Source organism: Porites lutea, chromosome 3, assembly GCF_958299795.1.
Source record: "Porites lutea chromosome 3, jaPorLute2.1, whole genome shotgun sequence".
Lineage (NCBI taxonomy): Eukaryota > Metazoa > Cnidaria > Anthozoa > Scleractinia > Poritidae > Porites > Porites lutea.
Genome location: NC_133203.1, coordinates 43,676,485 through 43,702,326, shown reverse-complemented (window position 1 = coordinate 43,702,326; position 25,842 = coordinate 43,676,485). Strand labels below are relative to the sequence as shown.

Genomic DNA, 25,842 nt, shown 5'->3' with positions numbered 1-25,842 from the left:
ACGCGAGCAGTGTTGGTAATGGTTGTTTTGGAGATGTTGCTGATGGTGACATTGATGGTAGCAGTGTTGGTGACAGTCGTGGTGGAGATAACGATCATGGCGACAGTGATGTCATCAGTGTTGGTAATGGTCGTGATGGAGATGACAATGACGGTTGCAATGACGGGAGCAGTTTTGGTAATGGTTGCTATGGACATGACGTTGATGGTGACAAGGAAGGGTAGCAATGTTGGGAATAGTGGTGATAATAATGAGGTTCATAGTGACAGTGATGGTGGTGGTGATTGTGATGATCTTGATGAAGATGATGATGAATGATGCTGACTTTGAAGATGATGAAAATTGTGACAGTGATACTTAAAGTGATGTTGATGTCATAACACATCACTAAGAGACATTATGGAAATGAAATACTAAATTATAGAAACGGACGATTCTTATGGCACTAGTAACGTTTTGCTGGTATAAACCTTCACCAAATTAATCCCTTTTACGTTTCTTCGTTTAGAGATTCCTTCCGTGATGAGATTCTAAATGTACTGATGGAAAGCAGGTAAGAGTTTTTGTTAAAAGCGATTTGTCTCAAATTTAACATATTCTTATTGGAATGTCGCTAGTCACTGTGATAACAGGAATACAAGGAATACTATTTGCTCAAATACGGATACAATCAATCCTCTGTTGTTATCTTTAGGTCAGATTTCATTTATGACATAGTTGAACATATGAAACCGTCAGCGCCAACTGCAGGAACAAAAAAATCCTCGAGAAAACGACCTACTGTTAGCTCACAGTTCAAGGTGAGTCTACATTGTTTTTTATTCTGCTACTTGCGAGTACTTTATGACCTATTTTACCTTGTAGACTTTGTCCCTTTTCATCATTGTCCATCCTTACTTCGCGTTGGTTTGCTCATACCAGTGACGTGAATCCTAGAGAAAGAATTATTTTTAGTGTTAGCAAAACAGTGGAGTATTTTGGTGCTGTACAGTGCTGGCCCTAATAAAGGAATGGTAGAGAAATCGCCTTGCTAAATAAGTCCTGGAAAACTTTTTGAAGCCACTGTTTCATCTCTTAAGAGACTAAGACAAAGGAACACTATTCTTTAAATTTGCTGTCTGCCTCGCCGTTTTCAAAAACTCTATGATCGACATACACCTAATTGCAATAACTTTGTCATAGAAAAATACTTAAAGGAAAAACGAAAAATGTAGAAAGGCAAATAGGAATTAATTTCGCATACAAGTTAACCACTCTCTGTTGAATTCATTTGCGACATACGCGTATAGCCGTCGCATTTGCAATGTGTTGTTTTTACGCTTGAAAACAAAATTCCGCCCATGCCGCAAAGAAACGCAGCCTATATTGGTTTATTTGTAAGACTAATTGATTCCTATTTGGCTTTTTTCCATTTTCTTTTTAGCCTTTTTCTAAGACAACGTTATTGCACTTCGCCACTTTAAAAAAAGAAGGGAACTGGGTCGAGTTGACGTTCGCAAAGACTTCTGGGACTGTTGCTAGGAACACTGCGCGCCCAGAAAGAATTGTGGGACACAGTTTGGCTTCTTCTCGTTTGTAAAGTGGCGAATTAGGTGTAAACGTTCTTCATGTATGTGCGAATTATGTCAGCGAGTAGAATGTGTTGTGACCAATTCTTGTTCTCCTCTTTTTTTTCAGACATCCCTGGCATCTCTAATGACAACACTGGGACAGTCTCATCCCTATTTTGTTCGCTGTGTTAAACCTAACGAGAAAAAGGTATGTCCAGCAGTCAGTGCGTTTTTTAGTTTAGCTCCTTGACTAAAAGAATGAATGGGCGTTCCGCGCTGGGTCCGAAAATGACCGTTATGACTGTTGTTACTCTGAGAGAAAATGTTTTTTAGTTACGAGAGTAAGAAAATGAAATTTTGTGCTGTGTTTCATATTGATTTAGATAGTATCAGTGCTTTACATTTCTCTGTAGTAGACACGTTTAAAGAAGAAACAGCGTTTACGGTATATCAATTTTTCTTCCAGCTTCCTCAGTCCTTCAACCCGAAGGTAGTCCTCAGCCAGCTCAGATATTCAGGAATGTTGGAAACGGTCAGGATTCGTCGTGCAGGTTTTCCTGTCAGACGAACATATGAAGACTTCTTGTTCAGGTACTTTTTTTTTCGGCTTCATACCTAAGTTATTATAAAGGAGCTTAAGCAACCACGACGACGACCACAACGACAACTTCAAAAAAAAAACAATAGGTTAAATGATCAAAACAACAGCTCTGCATGTGCATCACGCTTTTTAGTACATTTCTTTGATGTCCACTGCACGACGTGAAACCTCCTAACTAGACGCTTTATGGACGACGACGACGTCTAGCGATGTCTAGCGCTAGACATCGCACTTAACATGTCCCTAAGTCAATGAGCTATTAAAATGGATTTCTATTTGATTAGTTTCTGCACAAGTACAGTTTGGGCATAGATCTGTCGTTAAAAGAAAGATTTAAAAAATGATGCATCAGTAATGGAGTTTAGCAAGAGAGGATAAAGGGGACAGAGAAGGCATCCCCCATACACACCCTATTCCATAGGTAATTCGTCTCGAGTTATTTTTAAGACCTACAGATTCCAAGGGGGATTAGACAACAGCCAATCACATAGCGCGAATGTGTTACTCGTGGATGGCCCACGTCAGAGCCACGCGTCCTTCACGAATTGACGCAGAAAAAAATGGCGGAAGACTCGGAGATATTATTGCTATTCGTTTTGTCGACGAAAATGACTAAAGGGAGAGTTCTGCTAAAGCAGTGTCAGCGAAATGGAAATTAAAAAAGAATCGCCCTTCCTCTCTTGTATAGAGCTAACAGTACAGCAGGGAAATCCTTAACACGCTGAATATTCTCTCAGGATCATTCATAATTTACAGTTTGAAGAGAGCAATTTCTGGTTTGATATTTATTCTTTTACTAGTCTTTTATTATTCAACAAAAATAACACTTGGCGGCCTACTTGCTTTATTGTACAAACGACCGGTTTCAATAGACCGGCGAAATTTCTCATTTTATTAAAGCACTGTCAAAGAGTCCAGCGATACCCTTTTCCCAGGTGAGCGCCGACTCATTTCGCTTCAATATTCAGAAATGCACTAGATCACTTTACGCTTTCATTGCCTTTCGCCCGACATGTTTTGCACGGCGTTTAGTCATGCGAAACCTCCACAAAACATCCACGCAGCGCGCGAGGTAACTTTATCCCGATTTTAAAAATAACTCGAGGCGAATAACCTATGGAATAGGGTGTGTATCGGGGATGCTTCTCTGTACCCTTTATCCTCTCTTGGGTTTAGTTAACGTGTTTGTGAACGTTTCTGTAACCTTGTTCATCCTGCAGGTACAAGGTGCTGTTCCGCGGCAAAACACTTTTGGGAAACAACAGCGATTGTACACTGATACTCCAAGAGTTCGATTCTGAAAAAAAGTCCTTTAAACTTGGAAAAACAAAGGTATTTTTTCTTTAGCCTGCGTAGCAGTGTTTTTTATGTGCTTTTCGTTTGTGCTGATGAAGTTAAAGATATGGCCGCCAACCGAGGTCAAGCGACAAATCGAGAGGGGAGGGGGCAAAGGGCCTTCTTCCTCACTCCTCTCTCCCTCGTTTTCTCGTTTGACCTCGGCGCAGCTTTTGTGCGGCCCTAACTCTTTCCATAGGGACCACAAACGAAAAACATGCTCATAAAAAACCACCTGCTACGCAGGCTATTGGCGCTGTCGTTTTCACTAATTTGCACACATTTATCACAGTTGTAGGTATTTATTCTAGTACTCTCAGTTGCAAGCTACTTAGGGTGATGTTACGCAAGACGATTCGCAATGACGATTTTTAGCGCAACAGAGCGTTGCAACATTGTTTCGAATAGTTACGACAATGTTCCAACATTGCAGCGCTGTGTTGTGCTAAAAAACGTCGTTGCGAATCGTCCCGCGTAACATAACCTTTAGAAGTGAAGCTAAGCTACCCGGGTACCAGAAGTTTTTTCTCGCGTGCAGCGATTGAGTGCGAGGAAGATCCTTCGGGGTCGGCCGCAAGCCGAAGACGCCGCTAGAAAAAGGTTTTCGGGCGGACCACTATAAAAACTTGTACCGAAACCGAAAACCGCGCATAAAAAGTCACTGGCACTCAAGGTAACGCTATTCAGGTTTAGAAAAAAAGAGGAAAACGTGCCTAAATTTGTCCTTTTTGTTACGAGTATGCAGTCTTCTAAGAGATTTTGCTTTCAAGTAAATTTCAAAATAACCACAATGGTTCACTTTTCATTTCGTCCCTTTACAACAGGTTTTTATGAAAGACAAATTAGAATACGTTGTTGAACGCAAAAGGAACGCTGAGCTCGAAGCTGTTGCAATGTTGATCAAGAAGAGGATCATGGGATTTTTACAACGGAAAAAGTATTTGAAGATTCGCAATGACATTATTACAATTCAAAAGAACTACAAGGTACATACACACATGCTGTTATTTTTTAGCGTATTTATTATTTTTTCCCTTACTCTGTGCTTTGACTATCAGGACTTATTTGTTTATGGTCTCCTTCAATCAGTGTATAATTTCTTTTTAGGCACATTACTATTACAGACAATACCTGAAGAAACGCTCGGCAGCGATTATTATTCAGAAGGTTAGTCACTGTTGTGCTGAGTATGTATATCTAAGAACAAAAAACTTGCAGGTCCGGTCATTTAAACGGATTTTAACCAGTGTTTAACAAAACCGCGTTCTAAGTAATTTTCAGTTTGCCCAACGCTTTTATCTAAGCACCATTTGTCGCGAACAGTTTCATGAAAGCATATAGTGTAGACTAGAAAAGCATTTATCTCCTTAAATTGACCCACTAAAGAAGAAATCTGGGGCCGGATGCTCGAAGCCTGGTTAACTCTAACCGTTGGTTAAGAGGTATCAAAATGTATAGGTTTCCATGGTATTTAAAGCTGGTTAGCACTAACCATGCTTTGAGCAACCCGGGCCTGGAGGTCCAAAGATTTCTTAAACCGCGGTCTTAGTTAGACCTCGTTTAAATAAGCGACCCGCAGAATTTCGACTTTCATGGTAATCGTAAGCATGGTACCGCGAAATCGCGTGCCACGTTCTATCTAGCTACTTTCAATTTCTTTTGAACAGTATGTTTGTCTATGCACTGCTGCGATCTTCCACCTTAAATATCTAAAACTTTCTTTAGTTCGAGAGAGGTAGAACTGCAAGAGCACTTCTCAAACGACTGCTGGAAGAGAAACGAATTGAAGAGGAACGAATACGAAGGGAACGCGAGGAAGAAGAAAGGAGAAAAGAGGAAGAAAGAAGAAGGTAAAGGAATACAAGCACGAAATGATTTAGAAGCGGTGTAAATTTTAACAATTAGAGAATAGCCAGGAAGGGGTAAAAATTCGCAGGTTGATTGAAGAAAACACGAAGGCTTTATTGCTCTAAATCTGCACTATTGCACTTAAGGATATAATCAAGGTTTAAGCAGTAGGGCATATTTTGCATTTCTGTCTTTGTTGCTTTTTCTGTTACTTTTGAATCTGGTCTCATGTCAAAGCATTTGGAGCCAAAATGTTTTTACACGGTATTGAAAACTTAATGACTTCTTTTTTGAGGCATGCAATGTGATTCCGTGCTTAATCATAACTATAACAAAATTGTCAAATCTGATTGGCTCTCAACTGCCCTGATTTCAGCCTTAATTGGACAGTTTAATAGGACGGTACGCGTCATGCCTAAGTAATTGGACAGTACGCGCCATCACGCGCGCGCTTAAATGGCTTTTTTTCCCTGCTAGCAATAAAAATCTCGGAATTTCTTGTGTTTTGATTTAAAAAATAGCCTATAATGTCACAAATTTTGTTAAAGTTATGATTAATTGGTAACAGAACTTCGTGTCGTCCAATTCGGTCTGTAATCATACTCGTGATTAAACAAATCGGACTCCCGCTACGCGGTCGTCCGATTTTATTAATCACTCGTATGATTACAGACCGAATTGGACTCCACTCAGTCCTATTACCATTACTTAGCTACTATGCCTTCGACATACATCATACCGCACCGTGTTAGCAATATGTACAACACTTGCAATAGAGTGATACAGTTTATTTTGGTGTTGTGTTTTATATCGTGATTTATCATTTATCCATTTCGTAAAGCGAAGCCCCATATTCATGAAGAACCCGAACTGTTTACCAGTAATTTCATTACGATCCCATTTCTCTTTCTTTTGCATTTAGGTGTAGCATATGTAACTGCGTTTGGTTCTTGTGTCCCAATTAAAGTTAATTGCCTTAGGATCGTTAGTTACTAGTCAGACTAATGTGTCGTCTTGTTACAGAGAAATGGAGAGACTGGAGCAGGAAAGAAAGATGAAGGAGCTCGAGGAACTGCGCCGTAAGGTATGGACCTGAAGTAAAATTGTCGGAAAACCTTCATGACAGACCAGAAGGTTTATATTGCTAACCCGGATAAGGAACTTGGAAGGCTTGTTTTATCTTTTGTTATAAAGTTTGTTGCGTCTAAAACAAATTTTGCACAGGTGTCGAAGGGAGCGGATCTTACTTTCTTTCATGTAAATACACATTTTTTAACTGTCCCATTGTATTTTATTAGTTTAATACTAGTCGTTCTTTTACATTACATGTTACTGTGTCACACTTTGGGCGTTAAGTCTGATGCTAGGTGTTTTTGATAACAGGCTGAGGAAGAAGCTCGTATAAAGAGAGAAGAAGAAGAGGAAAGACTAAGAAAAGAAGAAGAACAGAGACAAGCGGTACTTGCGAAGGCTCGAGCGCTTGAAGAAGCCAGACGACTAGAGGAAGCCAGGAAAAAAGCAGAAGAAGAGGCTCGCAGAAAGGTAAAAACAATGGTGTCGCATCAGACTTTGTTTTCTGCCAGTCCAGACGTGCGTTGCACATATTGTTCAGTTGAGGTTTTGGTGTGTGCCGTGCCTGAACAACAAAACCTTAGTTTCTTTTACCTACACTATCTCTTAAATGTACAGTCGCTCATCATTTAGACGTTAATATAAAGTGTTGTTTGTCTGAAGGAGGAAGAAGAGAGGAAGCGCCGCGAGGAGGAGGAAGCAAGGTAATGCTTCAGGACCGGATTGAGTAATGTATAAGCATATTCGGTTTCATGATAACTGTCGTTAGGTTTGGGAACTTTTTCATGGAATAACGCGTTTGAGATGATTCAGAAAACCGTTTCAGAAACCGTTATTCAGGTTAAATATAGTTTAGAGGGCATGCATGACCTTTGTCTTTAACGATGGGTATATTAGGCTTAAACTGGTGTAGGGTGATCATTTATTGTAATTTTCCACCTCTCTGTGTCAGTTAGGATGGTGTCGATAAATTACATTCAACTCGATAGCGAGGTCTTGAGGACACACACAAAAAACGAAAACGTACTGGCGACTCTCCGAGATCTCTACTATTCTTCAGATGATACGAAAGCCGAATTCAATAATTGCTAAATCTTAAATGCTGTTAAATAAACAGAAAAAAGGCAGAAGAAGAAGAAAGACTGCGGAAGGAGGCTGAAGCAGAAGCAGCTGCACAAATTGCTGAATTGGACAGACAGCTTAAGGTACTGTAGATATGATAGTGTGTTTCTTTAATAACGCAAGGATAAAGTCCCCCATTCTTATAATCCTACTCCTGTGACAGATCTTTCTTTTCTTAATTTAAAACCACGGTGATAGCTCACTACAGTTGCCGTTTGATTTATTTGAACTTGATTTGAACACTACGTATTAAACAGATCTTGTTAAATGAGAGAAAATGTTTTGAACTTGTGTAGTTGACGTACATACAATTATCGTTTTTAGCTGGAAGATAGCGACGAAGAAGAGGAAGACACCGAAGAGGCCTGGGACAGACCGCCCAGTCTCTACGATACTCAAGATCTACCACTTAGGGAGGGGTACCTTATGATGAGAGGTCAGTGTTTTGAGGATGTATATTCGCTGTCATTTTGCTATTTTGTCCCCTTTCTTCTTCGTAAGGGTGAAGTTTGTTCAGTTGTTGTGTTTATTATTATGATTATTTTTTGCGCATTTTAGGTGGGTTATTAAGTTTATGGAAAAAACACTGGTGTGTTTTACGAGATGACACATTCATGTGGTTCAGAGGAAAACAGGTGTGTTTTGGACTTGTTTTGATAAAATAACACTCTAAAAATATATTATTTTATCATGCTGCAGATCTTGATAGCCCAGCCGAGAATGCCGTTATTGCTCGAAATTACTCTTCTACTCCTGTTACTAGTTGTGCACTTAAGTTAAGAGATGTACATTTTTGCAAAGTCGAAAATGCCGTTATTAGTATACACAGCTTTTAATAGAGGGATTTGAAGTTAATTTGATCTAAGACACCTTTTTAAATAATACAGGACGCTCTTAAATGTGGCTGGTTGATGAAGAAAGGTGGAGGAACAACAACTCTTTCAAGGTAGGATCAAACGTGCAGTCTTTGTCAGTAATTACAGACGCGATATGAAGGTGAAAAGAAAGACCTAGGTTTGAAGTGTTATTGCGGACAATGTTAGTCCACAACCAATGTTAGCTGGGGCATTAAAGTCGAGCTTCTGCTTATGGACACCTGTACAATACCAACATTTCTTTTGGTCCCGATATGCTACAGTTCATGCAAGTTTTTCCTCTATAACGGTGGCAACTAAAAAATTATTTTAATCTGTTCTATAAACTTGTAATAGATAAAGCTAAATGGGTAAAAAAGGAAATACATAAAACAAAACCTGTTTAAAAACTGTTGCGGGATTTGATATTAATTAAATTAACTGAACGATCGGTTGTTCATAACAGCATTTTCTTCTTGAATCACTCCCTTATCTCTATCCTTATCGTCATTATCATCTCCATCTTGCTATAAACATTTTTTCTTTCAGGCGAAATTGGAAACGGCGATGGTTTGTTCTGAAAGACAACGTTTTGACTTACCACGAGACAGACATGGATGGAGCCAAATCACTTGGAACCATTGATATCAGAAATGCAGTGTAAGTAAAGAGAGAACATAAAATCTACAGTGTCGCTCCACTGATTTGCGTTCTCCTAAGAACATTTTTCCTGATTTCCACCATGTTTTGCCATTATCTTTGGCTAAATATTTTATATTAAACGCACTTTTTGGAAAACAAATATAACGACATAATATTCCTCTATTAAGCGTATGCTTCAAGTTAGTTGTTACCAAAGTTTTGATTTGTGTTATAATGTCCCAACGTGACACACACATTGATGAAACGGCGCTTCTGGAGCTTACATAAGTGATATTATTTCGCGTGTGGAATATTTTTTCAGCCTGGCTGCCATTTTGATTGCAAGGTTGCTTTGTTTCACAGTCTTTCCTTATCCAGCTGCGTAAATGTGTATTGTTGACTTAATACTGGAGGTAAACCTGCCAAGGACGAGCAGCCTGGCATGGGAGAAGGTGTCAGATTAAGAACCGCAGTGTAGATAGAATACTGTTTGAATAGCTGTTGTTGAATTTGAGAATGTGGTCAAATATTTTTCTTGTTTAAAAGACATGTAAAGTGATAACTGTTATAACCTAAGTGTAACTTTTTAATAGACGCATTGTCGACGATGGCGTTAAAGAAAACGGATTCAGCATTATCACAGAGAACAGGACTTACCATATAATTGCAGAAAACACAAACGACTGGAAGTGAGTAGCGCTGCCGTTCAACCTCTCCACAACGGTCACCTTTGGGGCAGAAAAAAGTGGCCGCTGTAAAGGGGTGGCGGTTGTAGAGAGGTGTAAATGAGAGTCAGTGTAAGGGGTCTACGCCAAAAAACGTGGCCGTTGTAGAGAGGTGGTCGTTAGTGGAGGTTCGGCTGTACTTAAGTTTTAAAATTACCTGTACATATTCCCATCGGCTTTGTAGGTTATCTCTGAGAAATGGGTTTCTTTTCTGTGTACTTGTCGTGGTTCGTTGTTCGTGACGAGCGCTGTAAGAAGTTACAATTTGCTGTTTAGGGATTTCTTGTAGGACTTAGTTGGGGGTGGCGGGGCGGGGGATCTTCATGAATTGAAAAATGTCTCATTGCAGAAGCTGAACCCCGATGAAACGAAGTGTAAGAGGGGTGGAAAATTCGTTTGCTGTAACAGGAGTCATTGTTTTAAATTCTGAAAGCAATGAGCGACACTTGAAAATTACACCCGTAAAAGTTTTATTAAATTGACCCCTGGTGTTTCCTATATCGGGATCGTCTTCTGTGGAGAAGAAAAAAAACATGTTTTTCTTGAAAATTAGGTCCCAGAGGAGTAGCCAAACGAATTTAAAATATTATTGACGCCATAATCCGCAAAATATTGAAAATTATAAAAGATATGTTATAAAAACACAGTAATCTACTCACGTTTTGTACGAAACAGATAGTCAGACAACACAGCTACGGCGGGAATTTACGTGGGACGGCTACCGGAAGTAGGTAAACACGCTTTCAAACTTCCGCCCGCCGTCGTGGACATCTGCCGTCCTTGGATCTTAAGGTTTCGAATTGGAAAGCGAGGGACGGGGGAGGCTAAAAGGCTTTTGTATGTGTAATGATCTTATGGTAGTTCCAATACCCTAGGCATAACCCAGCTATTTGACTCTGCTTCGCCCAGAGAAGAGGAAATTTGGCAATTTGGTTGAATTTGAAAGGCGAAAAATTTCAACCTGTTGTTTTGGTAGAAGTTTAAGGTCGCACCATATATGTTGATGAAGCAAGGAAAGAGCGAACAATTATTTGTTTTTGTGTAGGCCTCAAATTGATCATTTAGCTACAATTTTCTGTTTTGTTCTTATATTTGTCTTCATAAGCCTAAAACAACTTTTTTCTTACGGTGCATTTTTGTGCAATTTACCTTTTCTTCAGCCAATGGTTCAACATTCTGAATCGAGTGCACAGAGCAAATGACGAAGAACTGAAGGGAATGCGCGAGGAATCTGCGAACGTCAAACATGCAGCGGTAAGATTACTGTCCTTATAAAGCACAGTCTGGTTAAGTTTGTGGATCATTGAACACGCATCAGTAAATCTCATTTTAACTTCTCCTTTTTCTGTGTTTAGGGAACCATCGATGTGGCCATGATTGAGTCCTGCACTCCTGGCGGAGTAGCGAACAAGTAAGACAAGGCTTTAATATTGGTCATAACCAAGAAAGCTTGTTTCACGATAAAAAGGATTTAGGCGACAAATTGCGCAAGTTATATCTTAGTCGAGGACTGAAGGAGAAAATGTTGTATGCTTTAAGACGTTCGTTTTTCTGACAAATCATGTTTACATTTATTCTGAATCTAACTTTCTTGTCACAGTGGAAGCAGGTTTACCTTGATATGAGTGTCAATTTTTATTTGTAATTATTTGCCTCTGTGCTTGTATCGTACAAACGTACCCCTAAATTGTCTATTCCTTTCTTTGCAGACCCAACTCCTTCACGCTCATCACGGCAAATCGTGTTATGAACTTCATAGCAGATTCTCCTGAAGACGTCAATGGCTGGGTTGAAGGTATGGAGTTACATGTATTGAGGTTTAGCAAAACCTGCAGTGTTGCACCAGTTTCGCTTTTTGTCAAGTTCGCTTCGTCGAGTTGGCCACCTACATTCTAGGCCCGCTCTGCCTATTGGCAAAGTCCAAAGTTTGTACCTTCAGAGGGCCAAGCTTAAAGGAACGGAAAATATATTTAAACATTTTTTCTTGTGGCAATTAAGGATTTATTTTCAATGGTTTACAGAAAGTAACGTGTATCGAACATGTTGCCAACTAGGAAGTAGCAAACGGCGACAGGTTGCGAAACCGGTTGTTTCCGTGGAATGAGATCCAATTTAGGTAGTGTAATACTGTCTCCAGTTCTGCGGAGAACAGAGTTTTGAATGTCAGCATGTTCGCAGTATCAAGGATAGTTGTTAAAAGAGGCCGTTGAATGAAATGGAATAATCGCATATTTAGAAAAGAAGCCCAGAAATATAGGACGTGGAACCAACGCTCAGCCAGACTAAGAAGGAGTTAAACGTTCAGTACGATCAATCGGATAAGATACCATGATTCACCTTTTCAGTCGCACAAACGTGTTGTTGACTTCTATGTACTACACAAATCTTCGGCTACAAATTGTTGGTTTTTGGTATATGATCTATTCGGTCATCATGTTGGAACACAGGGGGGAATGTCATCGGCCTTAGGCCGATTTTAGTCAGACATTGGCGAGCTGAAGCAACGACGACGGGGGCGAAAACGTCTCTTAAAAAGTGAATTCACGCTGTTTCGAAATTCATTGCTCCCTATGTCGTGCGACGTATCAAACGTTGTTGAATTTTTCTGACGTTAAATTCTGAATCTTAAGGACTGTATCTAAGTTAAAAAAAGGAGAAATTAAAGAACCGTCGTCTTGTGCCCACGTCCCAACAAAACGTGAAATTAGGCAGTCTCACGTCGTGGTTAGTCGGGCAACGACGGTCAAAATGTACAAAAAAGCGAGATGTATGTACAGAGTTGTTGTTTTGCTAGTCTAGGACAAATTTGCACGGATCCACCTTTCGTTTTCACGGGACCCAAGGAATCGTGCAAGTTTTGATCGGCAAACAGTCCTAGAATCTGTGACAGAGTTTGCATGGTTCGGTGTAAACTGTTTGCACAAGTTAAAAAATTCGTCCGTTTAAAAATTTGTCCGCAACCCTGTAAACGTGGTCTGAACCTTTTGCATTTTTGACGTCCTCGCTGCCGTCGTCGTCGTCGTTGCTTAAACTCCCTTTGTCCGATGACCGACTGTTGTTTGAAGTTCTTCTATCGTCTGCTAAGTTCTTTGTGTTTGTTTAACAGCTATACAGACAAGCAAAGAACATGAAGTTGATGAAGGTTTTGCTGATGTTATTGAAAAGGGTTGGCTTATCAAAGAGGGCGCTAATGACGACTCCAGACGAAAGAGGCAAGTCGTAAATTTCCGTCATATCAACCTTGTGATTACGCCACAGAGTGGCAAAACGCGCGAAAAAGAAAACATCTTGACGTCACAACCATGTTTATGTACCCTCATGCATGTCTCTCGGCCAATCAGAGCGCGCGTACTATTGTTGGTAAATCAGTAGTTTTCATTGTGGCCCACAAGGGTAAGAATCGCAAGTAGAAAGAGACAAACCAGTTTGCTATTTACAAGTGTGACCGAGAAGTTAAACTCGGGAACACCTAGAACAAATCCAGTAAGAGAATGGTGGCGAACTCGGAGCCTTCAGATTACAATTCCAGCGCTCTAACCGCTTGTCATGCTGTGTCTAAATAAAGCGCACTTCTCGAAGAATTTCAGGCAGATCATGTTGGCCATGTTGATCATGTATTACTTTCCTGTGGAGGATTTTGCCAAGCATTCCCCCTTCACTGGTGACAAGAGCCAGTCACTTGAAAAATGTTAAGCTTTCGACTCGTATTCTCCTCAGCTATTAACTTCATTTTCTGTTCCCAGTTTTAAAAACGTATTTTTGTCCAGTTTGAATTTTAGCTTTCCTATTTTATCATTTGCTTGACACCACCTCCAGCTTGACTCCTTGAATTTCTCATCCCGCAGCCATTTCAATTTTACAGCACTCACTGTGGTTAAATTATATTTTCCTCTGTTTGGTTGGCAGATGGTGTGTTCTGACCGGAAACTCGCTTGATTACTACAAATCATATGTAAAGAACAGCCCCAAATTTGGCTCCATTGTGTTGAATAGCCTTTGTTCTGTTGTATCACCGGAAGAAAGGGAACCCGGTAAGAGCAATATCCTTCCTTGCCTCTTAATTCATATTACTACTACCAGAGCTGTGGCTAAAATGTCCAAGTACCACTAACCTTTTTTCTAAAGTGGCCAAAAAGTCTCTATTAAAAAAAGGTTAAGGCTCGCCATGGTCTTAAGGTTTCCATTTTCTCGTTTTTTGTACTCTTCATTCCTTGAACATTCTGTAAACTCATGTACTTGCCCGGGTTTTTAGGTGACTGGACGTTTATAGTGAATGGGAGGAAACGATCATACGTTCTCCATGCAAAGCTTCAAGAGGAGGCAATTCGCTGGGCTAATGCCATCCAGGAGGTGTGTGTTACTGTGTTAAAAACAATTATATGTTTGAGCTTAGATGTGTAGTACTTTTTTATTGGTCCAAGTAAGACGCTGAGTTAGACCCTTTCAGCCCTACGAGTGATCAGGATGAAATTGCTCTTTGTACTAACAATGCTTTGTAAAACAGCGTGGTAATGAGAATGAAAGTTATGATCACAGAAGATAAATCTACTTTGAAATACTTCAACAAATTTTCTCCAGTACTTCTGTAGACAATGTATAGGGACACAAGTGAGAATTTAAACTTTGGTATTAGGGCTTAAAGGATTGTGTGTAAGAGTTGAGAGATTCGCGCGCTTTTGCTGGTTAGAGGTATACTGCACGCGGTCATTTCGTGTATTATTGAGTTTTACCACCGCTTGGGAATATTTTAAAGACTTCTCTGGAGTGTAAATGTATTTAAAACTGTTTTTATGTTTTTCAAAATTTCACATGGCTTGTTAATTTTAGCGGTTGGCATTTTGGCTTCGGCGTTTGTTACCAGTGACTCGAACGTAGTCTGTCTTGTAAAGTTTTTCATTCCTCTAAGCTGGCTATTTGCCATGAGTTCCTCTTTTAACTCTAATACAGTTTAAATATTTGCCTTTTGTAGGTGACAGACTCTAAACCGCCGGTTGAAACTCCATTTGAAAAATTGGTAGCAGAGTTAAAGGTAAAGAATATTCACTTTTTTCACATAGACTATAATGCGCCTTGTTTACTTCCCAAATTTTGCAGAACCATTGTTTCCAGTTTCTTGTGAGTATTACATTCGTCCCAAGAGAAAATTGAAGACGACAGAAAGGCAATTTATTTTATTTTTTTTTTTTTTTTTGGGGGGGGGGAGGGTAAACAGGGTGCATTGTTGTTTTTGTGAAAATAGTGAATTTTAACTTTCAGCCTCTGGTAGGGGGAACTTGTATGGTAAGAGTTGTGGTCAATATTTGTGGCTTAACAAACAAGTAGGTTTTTGGATTTAATGACAATAATATAACCCTAAAAGAAAACTTTACCGCTGATCTTTTTTTGTACATTTACAGAACACCACGACAGAAAATGAGACGGACCAGGTTTATCGCACCAATCCAGTGTTGAAGTACTCCAAGATACCGCTCAAGGCTCCCCTCCTACCCCTCCCTTACGGACAATCACAGTCATCACGTGAGTAAATCAATCAAGGCTGTTGTTTAAGGCCATGTTCGCATGAGCTAATTAAAGTTTGCAAAGCCATACAAACTTACGCTTTTAAGTTTTTACTGAATGACGTGTCCCAGGAAACAAGGAGAGCAATCAATTCCTCGAGCCTACGGAGAAAAATTTCCACATGTAACAATTTATGAAAGTAAATCTCAGCGATCTGTCAACATTCGTGGGTAATAGAATGCACTGTTACCATAGATTTTGCCATGTTACCGGCTCAGGGACTTTTGGCGGGAAACGTTTGTATTGTAGATGTCATGTAACCACGAAGTAACAAATTTGAGAGGTAGCGATGTTGGAAAACATTTCAGTTATATAACAATGATGTTAATAATAATAATAATTATTATTATTGGTATTTAAGGTGCAAAGGGTAAGGGTTATGGAACCTTTCATGAAGAGGCTGTTCGAGTTTTTAGCTCTCTACTAGAACAAGAATCTATTGCAGATCCTATTCCGGTTATTCAAGTAAGTTTACTCTCGCTTCTCACATGAAGTTAACCAACACCGTGACAAAGGGGATTTTGAGTACAAGTTTTCAAACGATCTTCAAACGCGTCATGTCACTGAAAAATTGACTTCGTATCCTTTCAAACTTTTAGTCATTTTTGTTGATAGCTGGGAAATTAAGTAGGAGCTGAAGGAAGAGGATTACTCCCGAGCTCAGATAGATCCGGTAAAATTTATCGCCTTCCTGTTCATGTGTACTCAAGAAACTTTACGAAGTTTGGTTTGTTGGCAAGGACGGGAAATAACAGAAAAGCGTGCTGCTCGTGCAGAGTTGTTGTTTTGCTTGCTCGCTGTAGTATTGCTTTTTTGACGTTATTGCTCCCGTTGCCCGTTGTCGTCGTAGTATTCTAAGACACCAATCAATATGCGCTGTTAACCAATCGTGAGGTCAGGATGGTAGGCCAATATCCAGCCCAGCCATCTTGCCTTAGCAGTCTTGATCAAATGGATTTTTTTAAACGGACAAAATAACCTCTTTTGCAGGCCCCAAACGGGAAATACCAAAGGGCAAGAAGAACCCATCTTGCGCACTCGGGTAGCCAATCAGAACAGAGGGTTTGCTTCACCTTGCCTTCTCGCGGAACCAGCCGTTGCATAGAGTTCGCGCGTGCAAATTACTGGTCCTCAACACAACCAGTTCTTGGGCGTCACTCATCATCGGGAAAGAGCGTTGCGTGACGACGGTTTCATAGGAGACTATGAAACAACCTAGAAACAGTGGCCTGTTTAACTTATAACTACAGTCGAACCTTCAGTAAGCGGCCAGCCTCTGTTAAGCGGGCAGTAACCAAAGCCCCGAAATAATTTTAGGAAAGAATGGAGAATTAAACCTCTATTATGCAGGCACCTCTACTAAGCGGCCGCGGCCACCTCTTGGCCGTCCCAACAACAGCTCTCCCATTGTTTTCACCTCTATTTAGCGGCAATCAAGCCCTTGATACACTCACTTTGGCTATAATTCAAGAAGATGGTGAAACAAAGCAAAGTCCGAGGCAGAAGGTGGCGACCGATTGTGGACCAGTAATGCTGCTACCGTTGCGCGTTTGTTTGAAGGATCGAGCATTGTTTCTGCTAAAGATTATGCTCATTTACTGACCAACCTCTATGAGCAGCCAACCTTGATTAAGCGGCCACTTACCGGTACCCCAAGGGTGGCCGCTTAATGGCGGTTCAGCTGTACTAACCTTTTATCTTTTCCATAAATTTACCGTGTCGATACCGTGGTTAACATTTCCTGTTGCCTTACCTTTCACATTACCTTATTTTTTTCCCGATTTTTTTAAAGAAAGGTTCCGTTCAGGATTTAGGTGTTACGAACAGTTTGTGTATGGACATGCAATGAATACAGCTTTGATTAAATATTGTCATTGTATCTTTGGCTTGCAGGGAATTCTCCAGACCTGCCAGGACCTAAAACCTTTACGAGACGAGGTAATTCTATGTGACCTTAATTATGAGATACGTAGTTAAATATTTTTGTCCCTGTTGAAACTTGCTTGCGTTAACATGACTGTCTTTTTCGTTATTTTCACTAGGTTTTCTGTCAGCTGATAAAACAGACTACCCACCATCCGAGTCCAGACTCCATTGGAAACTTAAGAAACATGCAGGTATTGAAATTGAGAAAGACTTAATGGCGAGCTCTTGTGTAAGGTGTTATAAGGTTTTTTTATGGGTAAGCAGATTGCGTTTAACTTAATCCCTTCTCCATCTTTTGTATGGCGTCCTTTGACCTTGTAGGAGCAATGACTGTGTTCCTTTTGTTTTTAGGTTCTGGTTTGTATGTGTTGCACGTTTGTTCCATCGAGAAAATACTTGCGCTACCTGAGATTTCACTTAAAAAGGTAAGTACACATATTTCTATAAATATCCTTCTTCAGCTTGTAATTGTCCTTCCTTGACTGAGTTTACATCAAGCCCAATATTTCGTTAAGTGGATTTGTTACCACTTATTTTGCCCTAAAGCCAAGGCGGAAGTTCATTCTCGTAACGACGTTGTAAACTTCCGCCGAACATTCAGATTGGTGTAAATGTTCTTGGTTGACGGGTTGCTCAAGTAGCCTTGCGATCTTTGCGCTCATCTGTCCACTTAGGCTTACAAAATAGTTTCTCTAGATTAGATTTCTACATAACTACCGGTATTTCGTTTCCTTTACATTGTACAACCGCCTTGAAAAGCCGTTTGACCGTTAAAGACGTATTTTGTTGAAAACGGCGATGAACGTCCAAATTGCCTTGCTTGAGAACTAGTAAGATTTGCCGAGCAGTAAAGAAGAGATGTAGCTAAATAACTTTCGGAAATTAGAAAATCTCTTGTTCATTCAATGGTTATGTTTCTTCGTCTTACTCAGGAATCGAGAAAAACACCCCAACACAGAAATGGCGAGATTTGCAGCTTATGCTTTAGAATGTATCAAGAGAACAAGGCCAAGGTAAGCAATGACTTGATAACTACACAATTAAATACGAGATGACGGTAAAACGTTTTAGGAAACGTTCAGGGGTATTGGTACGTTTATACTTCCTAACACTCAGCTAGGAAGATCGTAGTACTAAGGACAAGTACAACCCTTTACATGTAAACTGAATAAAGAAAACATGTGGCGTTAGGATGATCCACCTTCTAAGATATTCCTGGTACAATAATAATAATAATAATAATAATAATAATAATAATAATAATAATAATAATAATAATAATAATAATAATAATAATAATAATAATAATAATAATAATAACAATAACAACGACTTTATTTTAGTGTCAATGTATTTTGCTTAACAGTTAGCTAATTGCGGACACTACGCACTGGCACACTAATATATTACAAGATTTTTAAATTAATGATCTTACCCAAAACCTAAAACTATATACAATTGTCTACAACTCAAAATTTACACAGGTCACAACAGTTACTATTGTTATCTATGTGGCTCGAAAGGCCCACACCGCGTATATGTTTCTTGAATGCTTTGAGGCTTGTCAAGTTTCCGCGCTCACTACTGACCTTTGAATAAATGAAAGGTCCTTGGTATCGCAGCAGATGCCTCCCACAGGCAAGGATCTTCTTCTCTCCATCTAAATAGCCCCTAACACCTGTCTACCCAAACGATCGAAAAAATCACTGCAGCCAAATCTTGTACCCATCAATTTTTCTCCAAGGAGTGTCGGAAGTGGAGTATTGGGAAGGGCTTACTGCAGGAAGTGCTTTTGCGTTTCGAATTTGAGGGAGGGGGTTTATGTTCGGGATTTTACAGCTTGTTACTTGGTTACTTTAATTACTTACTTATGCACTTGAAAATGCGTTTTTGAAATTCCAGAGAGTTTCCACCGTCGAGGGAAGAAATAATCTCGCTATTGGTAAATAGAATACTACTGCTATTTATGCTACATCGTGTTGATGAAGTATAGTCCTTTTTTCTTTCTGAATTCTGCTTTTGCCTTCATTATTCTTAACAACAATTTACGTGTTTTTTTTTTACTTTATCTGCAGGGCCGTCGTGAACTTTCCGCAGTTGTACACTGTTATGGCGGAGGATCCTGCAAAATAACAATCAACTCTGCTACTACTGCTGGCGAGGTAAAAATGGTTTTATACTTAACGTATTTGAAACTTGTAATGTACCAGGAATTTGTAGTTTGTAATATAGCAGGAAATTGTATAACGAACGCAGAGAACTCAACAATATTTTACTTCAAGTCTGTAAGCACATAGCAAGAAGAACCTACTGCGCATGTGCGAAGCGCATAAGGATTCATGGGATATGACAAAACTCGACCAATCAGGCGCGCGTCTACGCTAATTAGGAGCTTAAGCAGCAACGACGGCGACGGCTACGAAAACTTCACTTGAAAAATGAAGTCGCACTATTTCAAAATTTATCGCGCTTATTCCATCTCGTTCAATTCGTCAAACGTTGGCAATTTTTTCTGGAGTTGAATTCTCAAAGACTGTATCGAAGTTCAGGAAAAGAAAAAGAAAGTCGTTGTCTTGTGTTCATGTCCTCCGCAAAACGTGAAATTAGGCAGTTTCACGTCGTAGTCTTGCAGTAACGGCAAAGAAATTTACAAAAAAGCGTGATGCACGTGTAGAGTTGTTGTTTTGCCATTCTTAACTTATTTCTTTTTTGCCGTTCTCGTTCACGTCGCCGTCATCGTTGCTTAAGCTCCTTAATATCCAGACAACCCTGGAAAAATTTGACATTTGGGCAATACAGTCCATCTTGTTTGTTCTATGACTATGACGAGTGATGACGGACGTAATGATTATGGCACATAATACTGTTGAACACAAACATTTCAGCTATGATCACCTATTATTTCGACCGATTATGTTGGACTGACTAGAACACTCCAAAATGATCGGTCCTGTTCGAAGTTAATCTGTCGCAATACACTACAGTTGCATTTCACCAACATTTTCTTGACTCGAACGGGACCTCTTTACCAGGGTTATCTCATCCTGAGAACGAGGTTGCTCGAACGGTAGATGATTTAACCTTTTACAGTTTTATTTCTCACGTTGGAAACTGGTATTGCGTCCTTAGGTTGTGGAGAAACTTTGCAAGGGATTGAACATTCCTCAGAAATACAATATATTCAGTCTTTTTGAGCAGTGCGGTACAATAGAGAAGAACATTGAAGACAGAACTGTCCTCGCAGATGTTTTGTCGAAGTTTGAAAAGTGAGTATATAGTTACAGCTGTGGCTATCAGCGCCGTACTAGTCAACTTCGTTTAGTTTTGCCAGCTACTTGCCAAGTGACCTTTGCATTAACTGCGACTAAATATTTATCTTCTGACCGCTATCACTCAAAGTGAGGGAGAGATAAACTTGTAAAAACCGTTAGGCTGAAGCGTTTCTCCAAAACCGTAATTGAATCCTTCATTTATTTCCATCCGTGTCTTCTACAGTTTTCTCTGTGTTACTGAAATGATCCTTCAGTGTCTTAAGTGATCATTTTATATTTCACTTAATTTAGATTCCAGTTTCTAATGATTGAATTTGGTAAAAGTGCGCGCACTGTCGAGTAGCCTGGGAGCAAGCTCTCTATTTAGGGGATACCGTGAGAAGTCACGCGCGAGTGGCACGCGAAAGGAGACGTTCTTTCGCCTTCACTCTCGGATTGCTTCGCACGCCACTCGTAATGCAGAACCTTCTCGCAGGCTACTAACGATGGATTCAGCTCACTGATTATCGTTTCTGATTTCAGGTATAAGGCGCTAGGTTTAACGGAAGCTGGGCACACATGGAAGCTGTTCTTCAAGATTTTTTGCTATCTTGAACCAGAATCAGTGGAACCAGACAGTGTTGAATACGGATTTCTTTATGAACAAGTAAGGCTTTCGGTTTTGTCGTTATGTGTGTTAACGTTTGTGATTTGTTGGGTATACACTTCGTTACTGTTACAGGTAAAATTCGTTTTCAGGTTATACAGTTGAATGGCCTCTCCGCAACGGCCACCTTGGGGACAGAAGAAAGAGACCTTTGTAGAGAGGTTTAAACAAGAGTCAGTTTATGGATAGTCTCCCTCGCAGCCGTTTGGAGCGTTGCGTGACATCCAAAAAACGGCTGCGAGGGAGACTAGTTTATGGACTGTCCGCCAAAAAACGTCGCCGTTGTAGAGAGGTGGCCGTTAGTGGAGGTTCGACTGTACAAGTATTCAACCTAGTTCTTTTCAGAATTTCTCCCAGCCCTTTCTCTTGGAGCTGCGACTCTTGTATGCGTAAAATGCAACTTTATCTTATTAGCGAGGCCCAAGTATGACAAACATCAGTTTTCTCCAAACAGTTTCAATACGACATCAATCGAAAAGGTTATGAGAATTAATAAAATCATCTCTATTGGGAAAATGTTTTGGTCTTTTATAAAATCCCTTCAAGTAATTATTTATGGACTACCTCGTACCCAGACTTCTCTCTCTATCTCGATGAAAATTTGCGCGTAAAGGAATGGGTGGGTGGGGAGAGGAGAAAACGGGCGACACGTCGCTTCGCCTCCCGTCTTTTCCCTTCCCATAGTCGCTTGCGTTTTGCGCTTGCCTCTGCGCCAAAAACGGAAAACGAAGCTCCTGAGGAGGAGGAGGAGACAGGTTTAAGGAAATATATGGAAATCTATCTTGAGAATTTGTACGTAGATAGTGCCGCCTAAACGTTTAATGCTTGTCCGTTTGTTTCTAATTAGGCTTGTGACTCCATTATTCTTGGTAAATACCCTGCTCCGGATACCACGCTCTACTTACTGGCTGCACTCCGACTTCAGTTTAATGAAGGAGACTACAAACCGGGGGCCTGGGTGTAAGTATGAAAATCTTTGTTAGAGTTCAACTCAGTCCCAGCCTATTGGAGAAGGAGTTAAGCAGTTACCTCAGTCTTCAAATGCTGTGGTTTCTGATTCGTTTAAATTACGTCTCCCCATTTTTTTAACCAATCAGAATTAATTTTTGGTCAGCTCAAACTACTTCTTCCTAAGACACGAAAATAAAGCAAATTGATCAGAATTACGCATGACGAAGTGAACTTCATTTGCTACTATCAGATTCAACGATTTGCCAATGTGCAATTGTCGGGGTGAAATAACCCTGCCTCCAAAGACGGTTTTTATGATATCTAGGACGAAATATAAATCGCTTCCACGGTTTCACAAAGCTCCTTGGTGAGTCGCACCTTCGTCGCGCGATTGTCAATGATTTATGAAAGGGAAAAAGTCCTTTGTTTGAAGCGTATGCGAAAATTACCATGAATTGCAAAAATTTTCACTCTGGGTTTACACGGGTGTTTAAATACTTTGGCGCACAGTCACCCCAACTCTCCTCCATGCCGTTTAGGTAAGAAGCAAAGTTCATGGATAAGGGGTTACAACCCAGCTATATTTGAAATGCTGCTTCTTTTTTTTAGGTCTGATCTAGACTCCGTCTATCCTCCTGGAAAACTAAAGCAGAAAGTTAAGAAAGAAAACAACTCTATAACAAGGGACCGCACCTTCAGTCTTAAGGTATATTTAGGACATTAAAATCAGCTAGGTTATCCGTCTACATATTTTATCAAAGTGATATGACTTAAAAGAAAATACGTACGAATCACGCGGCAAATGTCGCTTTTTTTTCTTCTTTTTTCAGGTTTGTTTTTTTTGGTTAGGTGACAGGGGTTTGTGAAGAATCGTACCTGTTTAGATCAGATTATGTTTTCTTATGTCCTTAGCCGTTTTCAATGATTTTTGAGCAAACAGCTACATATTTACACTTTCTCGTACCTCTTTACAACGACCATAGAGAGGAGAAGTGATGAAGTCACCAAAATTAGCGAGATTAAAGCCCCCTGCAAACGGACGCAACGTTGTTGGCCAACAACTCCCAACATTACTGGAAGTTGCTGCTTCCGTTTGCACGTAGCTTAAAGTTTGACCGGTTTCAAACTTTGTGCAACAACTCCTATTAACGCGCCACAACATGTAACAGGGTGTGCAAACGGACGCAACATCCAACAATGTTGGGAATAGTTGGCCAACGATTTTACGTCCGTTTGCACGTAGCATAAGGATCACGTTTACGGCATTCGGCAAAGGCAGACTCAAGTTGAGAATTTCTCCAAATAGAAAATAAGCAGCCGTGATGAAAACAGTTCTTATGGATGAAAATAACGTGAAACTGCTTATTTTTTGTACAGGAGAAGAACAGTTAAAGACAAGTAAAAGGAAAACTTGGTCACATAGCAAAAATTAACGTTTGCCGGTTGCCGTAAACGCGACTGTTTATCTCTCTATTATATGTTTGGGGTTATGGGATAGGTTATGTCACACTGGACGATTCGCAACGACGATTTTAAGCGCAACACAGTGTTGCAATGTTGGAGCAATGTTGCAACCATTCGAAACAATTTCGCAACCTTACAATGTTGCAACGCTGTGTTGCGCTAAAAATCGTTGTTGCGAATCGTCTCGTGTAACATCATCTCTGAGGCTCGCCGGCGCGATTATGGTTGCTTACGCACCCTAATTTGAGGTGTTAGTTGTGTTATAGAATTTATTATGGAAAAAGGATATTACTTGAAAATGCTTTTGTGGTGCAATTTTTTTGTAACGAGTTGTTGAATTTTATTCTCATAGGGCACAATAAGGAAGGCAGTGTCCCCATTTAGATCCGGTAAGTAAATGACATGTGCATTTCAATCCTAATATTTCTCTATCATGATTGATTATCTAGAGTGACAACCATTCGAGATTGACAAGCTCATTCTCTCTTGAGATGGAATAAGTTTTTGGTTAAACGCACTTATTCTAGTTACGGACTTTTTTCGCAGTGGATTCTAAGTGACAATAGAGTTGCTATTGACTTAAGCCATCTGTTCTGCAATGTCTTTGCCAGCTCACTCCACTGTGGGCTCTATCGAAGTTGGTTATTGTATCAGCAGCGTTCAATTTCAAAGCGCATTGGCTGGTAATGGGTGAGGTTTAGCGGGTCCACAGTCTCCCCTCTTCCACAATCACGTAATAATTAGCTAAAGTACCAACACAGAACAATTTTAACAGTGTTCACTAGTATGCACCCCTACTCCTTCTGTCAAAAATAATTTATTTATTCTTTCCCTAAAGTCCTCCTTAAACGCCTTCTGTTCATTTGTTATTTAGCAGGAGGAGCAGAAAATGAAACCGAGAATACTAAGAAAGCTACTGAAGAAGAACTGTCCTTCATCAAGAGTTCCATATGCGAACAGTGGAAGAGAATCGGGGTAGGAATAGCATGATATTATGACAGTAACTTCTGCAATACCAAAGATGGAATGAGTATTAGAATAGTAGTTCGAAGGCCAATTTTAAGGTGATTAATACTAAAGACTAAGATTTTATTGGTGTGGAAGCGTCTTCAAAATTTTCAGAGGTTTGTATGAAAAAATTCCTGCTGCTAGATGTAGCATTTTTCTCTGGAAGGCAAACCACCATAAAATCGCAGTGTTAAAAGTTTAAAACCGAAAAATTAGCAAACCCATCAGTTGTATAATGATCCGTCAATCTGAGGTATTTCTCTCTTGGGTTTCATGCCAAAATTTTTTCACGAGATGCGTAACCCCTAGGCGCGAGGGGCCTGTTCACTTAAGAAAAATCCAGCTGTACAGCAGATTTCAGCCAAATTCAGCCACTAGGAAATGCCACAAATTGAGTGACGAAAATCGCGTACATCATCCTAGGAACATTTTATTATTTAATACAGCAAATGGTAAAGATTAAGTAATTTAAAAGAGATTTCAGTGTTTTAAATGTGTTCAGCCTATTAGTTTCCCAAAGTTTATTCTTGTATTAGTAGCTTCGAATTAAATTGTTTTGTCTCTCATAAATCTGTGATTTTGTTCTTAAAGAAACTTCTTCCTTGCAATAAACGTTTCGTTTGTTAGCGAATAATTCGCAAAAGTAGTGCATTTGTTTCTTTTATTGTTCGCTGTTATGGTTTTTCTTCGAGCGAGGGCTTATTTCATCGAAACAGTTGCGGGTAATTTAGCAGCGTAGAGTTTTATAGAAGTCAATGTTCTAAGACAGTAAGTCTACTGTTTCGTTTCTCAGGGTATGGACCAAGAGCAAGCTCAGAAGCAGTACATGGAAATATTGAGAAGCTGGCCGGGATATGGGTCAACTCTTTTTGATGTAGAGGTAACAAATAGTACCTGTTAGAGAACCCTAAATTGTGGTTCGTATGAAGATTTGTGAAGCAGTCATGGCCATGGTAACGTCGTAGGGAATGGTTTCAAAAAGGCTGATTAAGCCCCTTCTAAAATGCTTCCTATAAGTCAAGGTTTAGTACACAGGAACATGGAGAGTGATAATTCTGTATTTCGACTCGGGAAAGGTCTGCCAGATCGACCCTAAAAATTGTAATTGGTTGAACTGTAAACACAACAGGATGTTTTTGTTGCACTCTCCTCCTCACCCTATCCCCCCTCCTCCTCCTCCTCCTCCTCGTCCTTTTTCTCACCCCCTTCCTCACCCTATGCCCCTCCTCCTCCTCCTCCTCGTCCCCCTCCTCCTCACCCTATCCCCC

At 40.0% G+C, this 25,842-nt stretch overlaps 1 protein-coding gene across 3 annotated transcripts in view; it reads left to right on the top strand.

Annotated features, from left to right (window-relative positions):
- Nucleotides 1–25,842, top strand: part of LOC140931194 (unconventional myosin-X-like) — a 48,905-nt gene that overhangs the window by 17,969 nt on the left and 5,094 nt on the right. For 2 of the 3 annotated variants that reach the window (XM_073380956.1, XM_073380955.1), the window contains 39 exons: nt 509–553; nt 695–800; nt 1,678–1,758; nt 2,017–2,141; nt 3,372–3,483; nt 4,311–4,472; nt 4,594–4,653; nt 5,212–5,336; nt 6,358–6,418; nt 6,718–6,876; nt 7,069–7,109; nt 7,523–7,610; nt 7,852–7,963; nt 8,086–8,162; nt 8,415–8,473; nt 8,931–9,041; nt 9,617–9,712; nt 10,909–11,002; nt 11,104–11,159; nt 11,458–11,543; nt 12,855–12,960; nt 13,655–13,779; nt 14,001–14,098; nt 14,718–14,777; nt 15,145–15,265; nt 15,669–15,772; nt 17,201–17,245; nt 17,350–17,424; nt 17,585–17,658; nt 18,166–18,246; nt 19,136–19,175; nt 19,309–19,395; nt 20,363–20,499; nt 21,028–21,151; nt 21,999–22,111; nt 22,712–22,808; nt 23,919–23,955; nt 24,441–24,541; nt 25,368–25,454. In XM_073380956.1, the coding sequence (XP_073237057.1) occupies nt 509–553; nt 695–800; nt 1,678–1,758; nt 2,017–2,141; nt 3,372–3,483; nt 4,311–4,472; nt 4,594–4,653; nt 5,212–5,336; nt 6,358–6,418; nt 6,718–6,876; nt 7,069–7,109; nt 7,523–7,610; nt 7,852–7,963; nt 8,086–8,162; nt 8,415–8,473; nt 8,931–9,041; nt 9,617–9,712; nt 10,909–11,002; nt 11,104–11,159; nt 11,458–11,543; nt 12,855–12,960; nt 13,655–13,779; nt 14,001–14,098; nt 14,718–14,777; nt 15,145–15,265; nt 15,669–15,772; nt 17,201–17,245; nt 17,350–17,424; nt 17,585–17,658; nt 18,166–18,246; nt 19,136–19,175; nt 19,309–19,395; nt 20,363–20,499; nt 21,028–21,151; nt 21,999–22,111; nt 22,712–22,808; nt 23,919–23,955; nt 24,441–24,541; nt 25,368–25,454 (3,568 nt within the window). The remainder of the gene's footprint in view (nt 1–508; nt 554–694; nt 801–1,677; nt 1,759–2,016; nt 2,142–3,371; nt 3,484–4,310; nt 4,473–4,593; nt 4,654–5,211; nt 5,337–6,357; nt 6,419–6,717; nt 6,877–7,068; nt 7,110–7,522; nt 7,611–7,851; nt 7,964–8,085; nt 8,163–8,414; nt 8,474–8,930; nt 9,042–9,616; nt 9,713–10,908; nt 11,003–11,103; nt 11,160–11,457; nt 11,544–12,854; nt 12,961–13,654; nt 13,780–14,000; nt 14,099–14,717; nt 14,778–15,144; nt 15,266–15,668; nt 15,773–17,200; nt 17,246–17,349; nt 17,425–17,584; nt 17,659–18,165; nt 18,247–19,135; nt 19,176–19,308; nt 19,396–20,362; nt 20,500–21,027; nt 21,152–21,998; nt 22,112–22,711; nt 22,809–23,918; nt 23,956–24,440; nt 24,542–25,367; nt 25,455–25,842) is intronic. The other variant, XM_073380957.1, reaches the window with a different exon arrangement.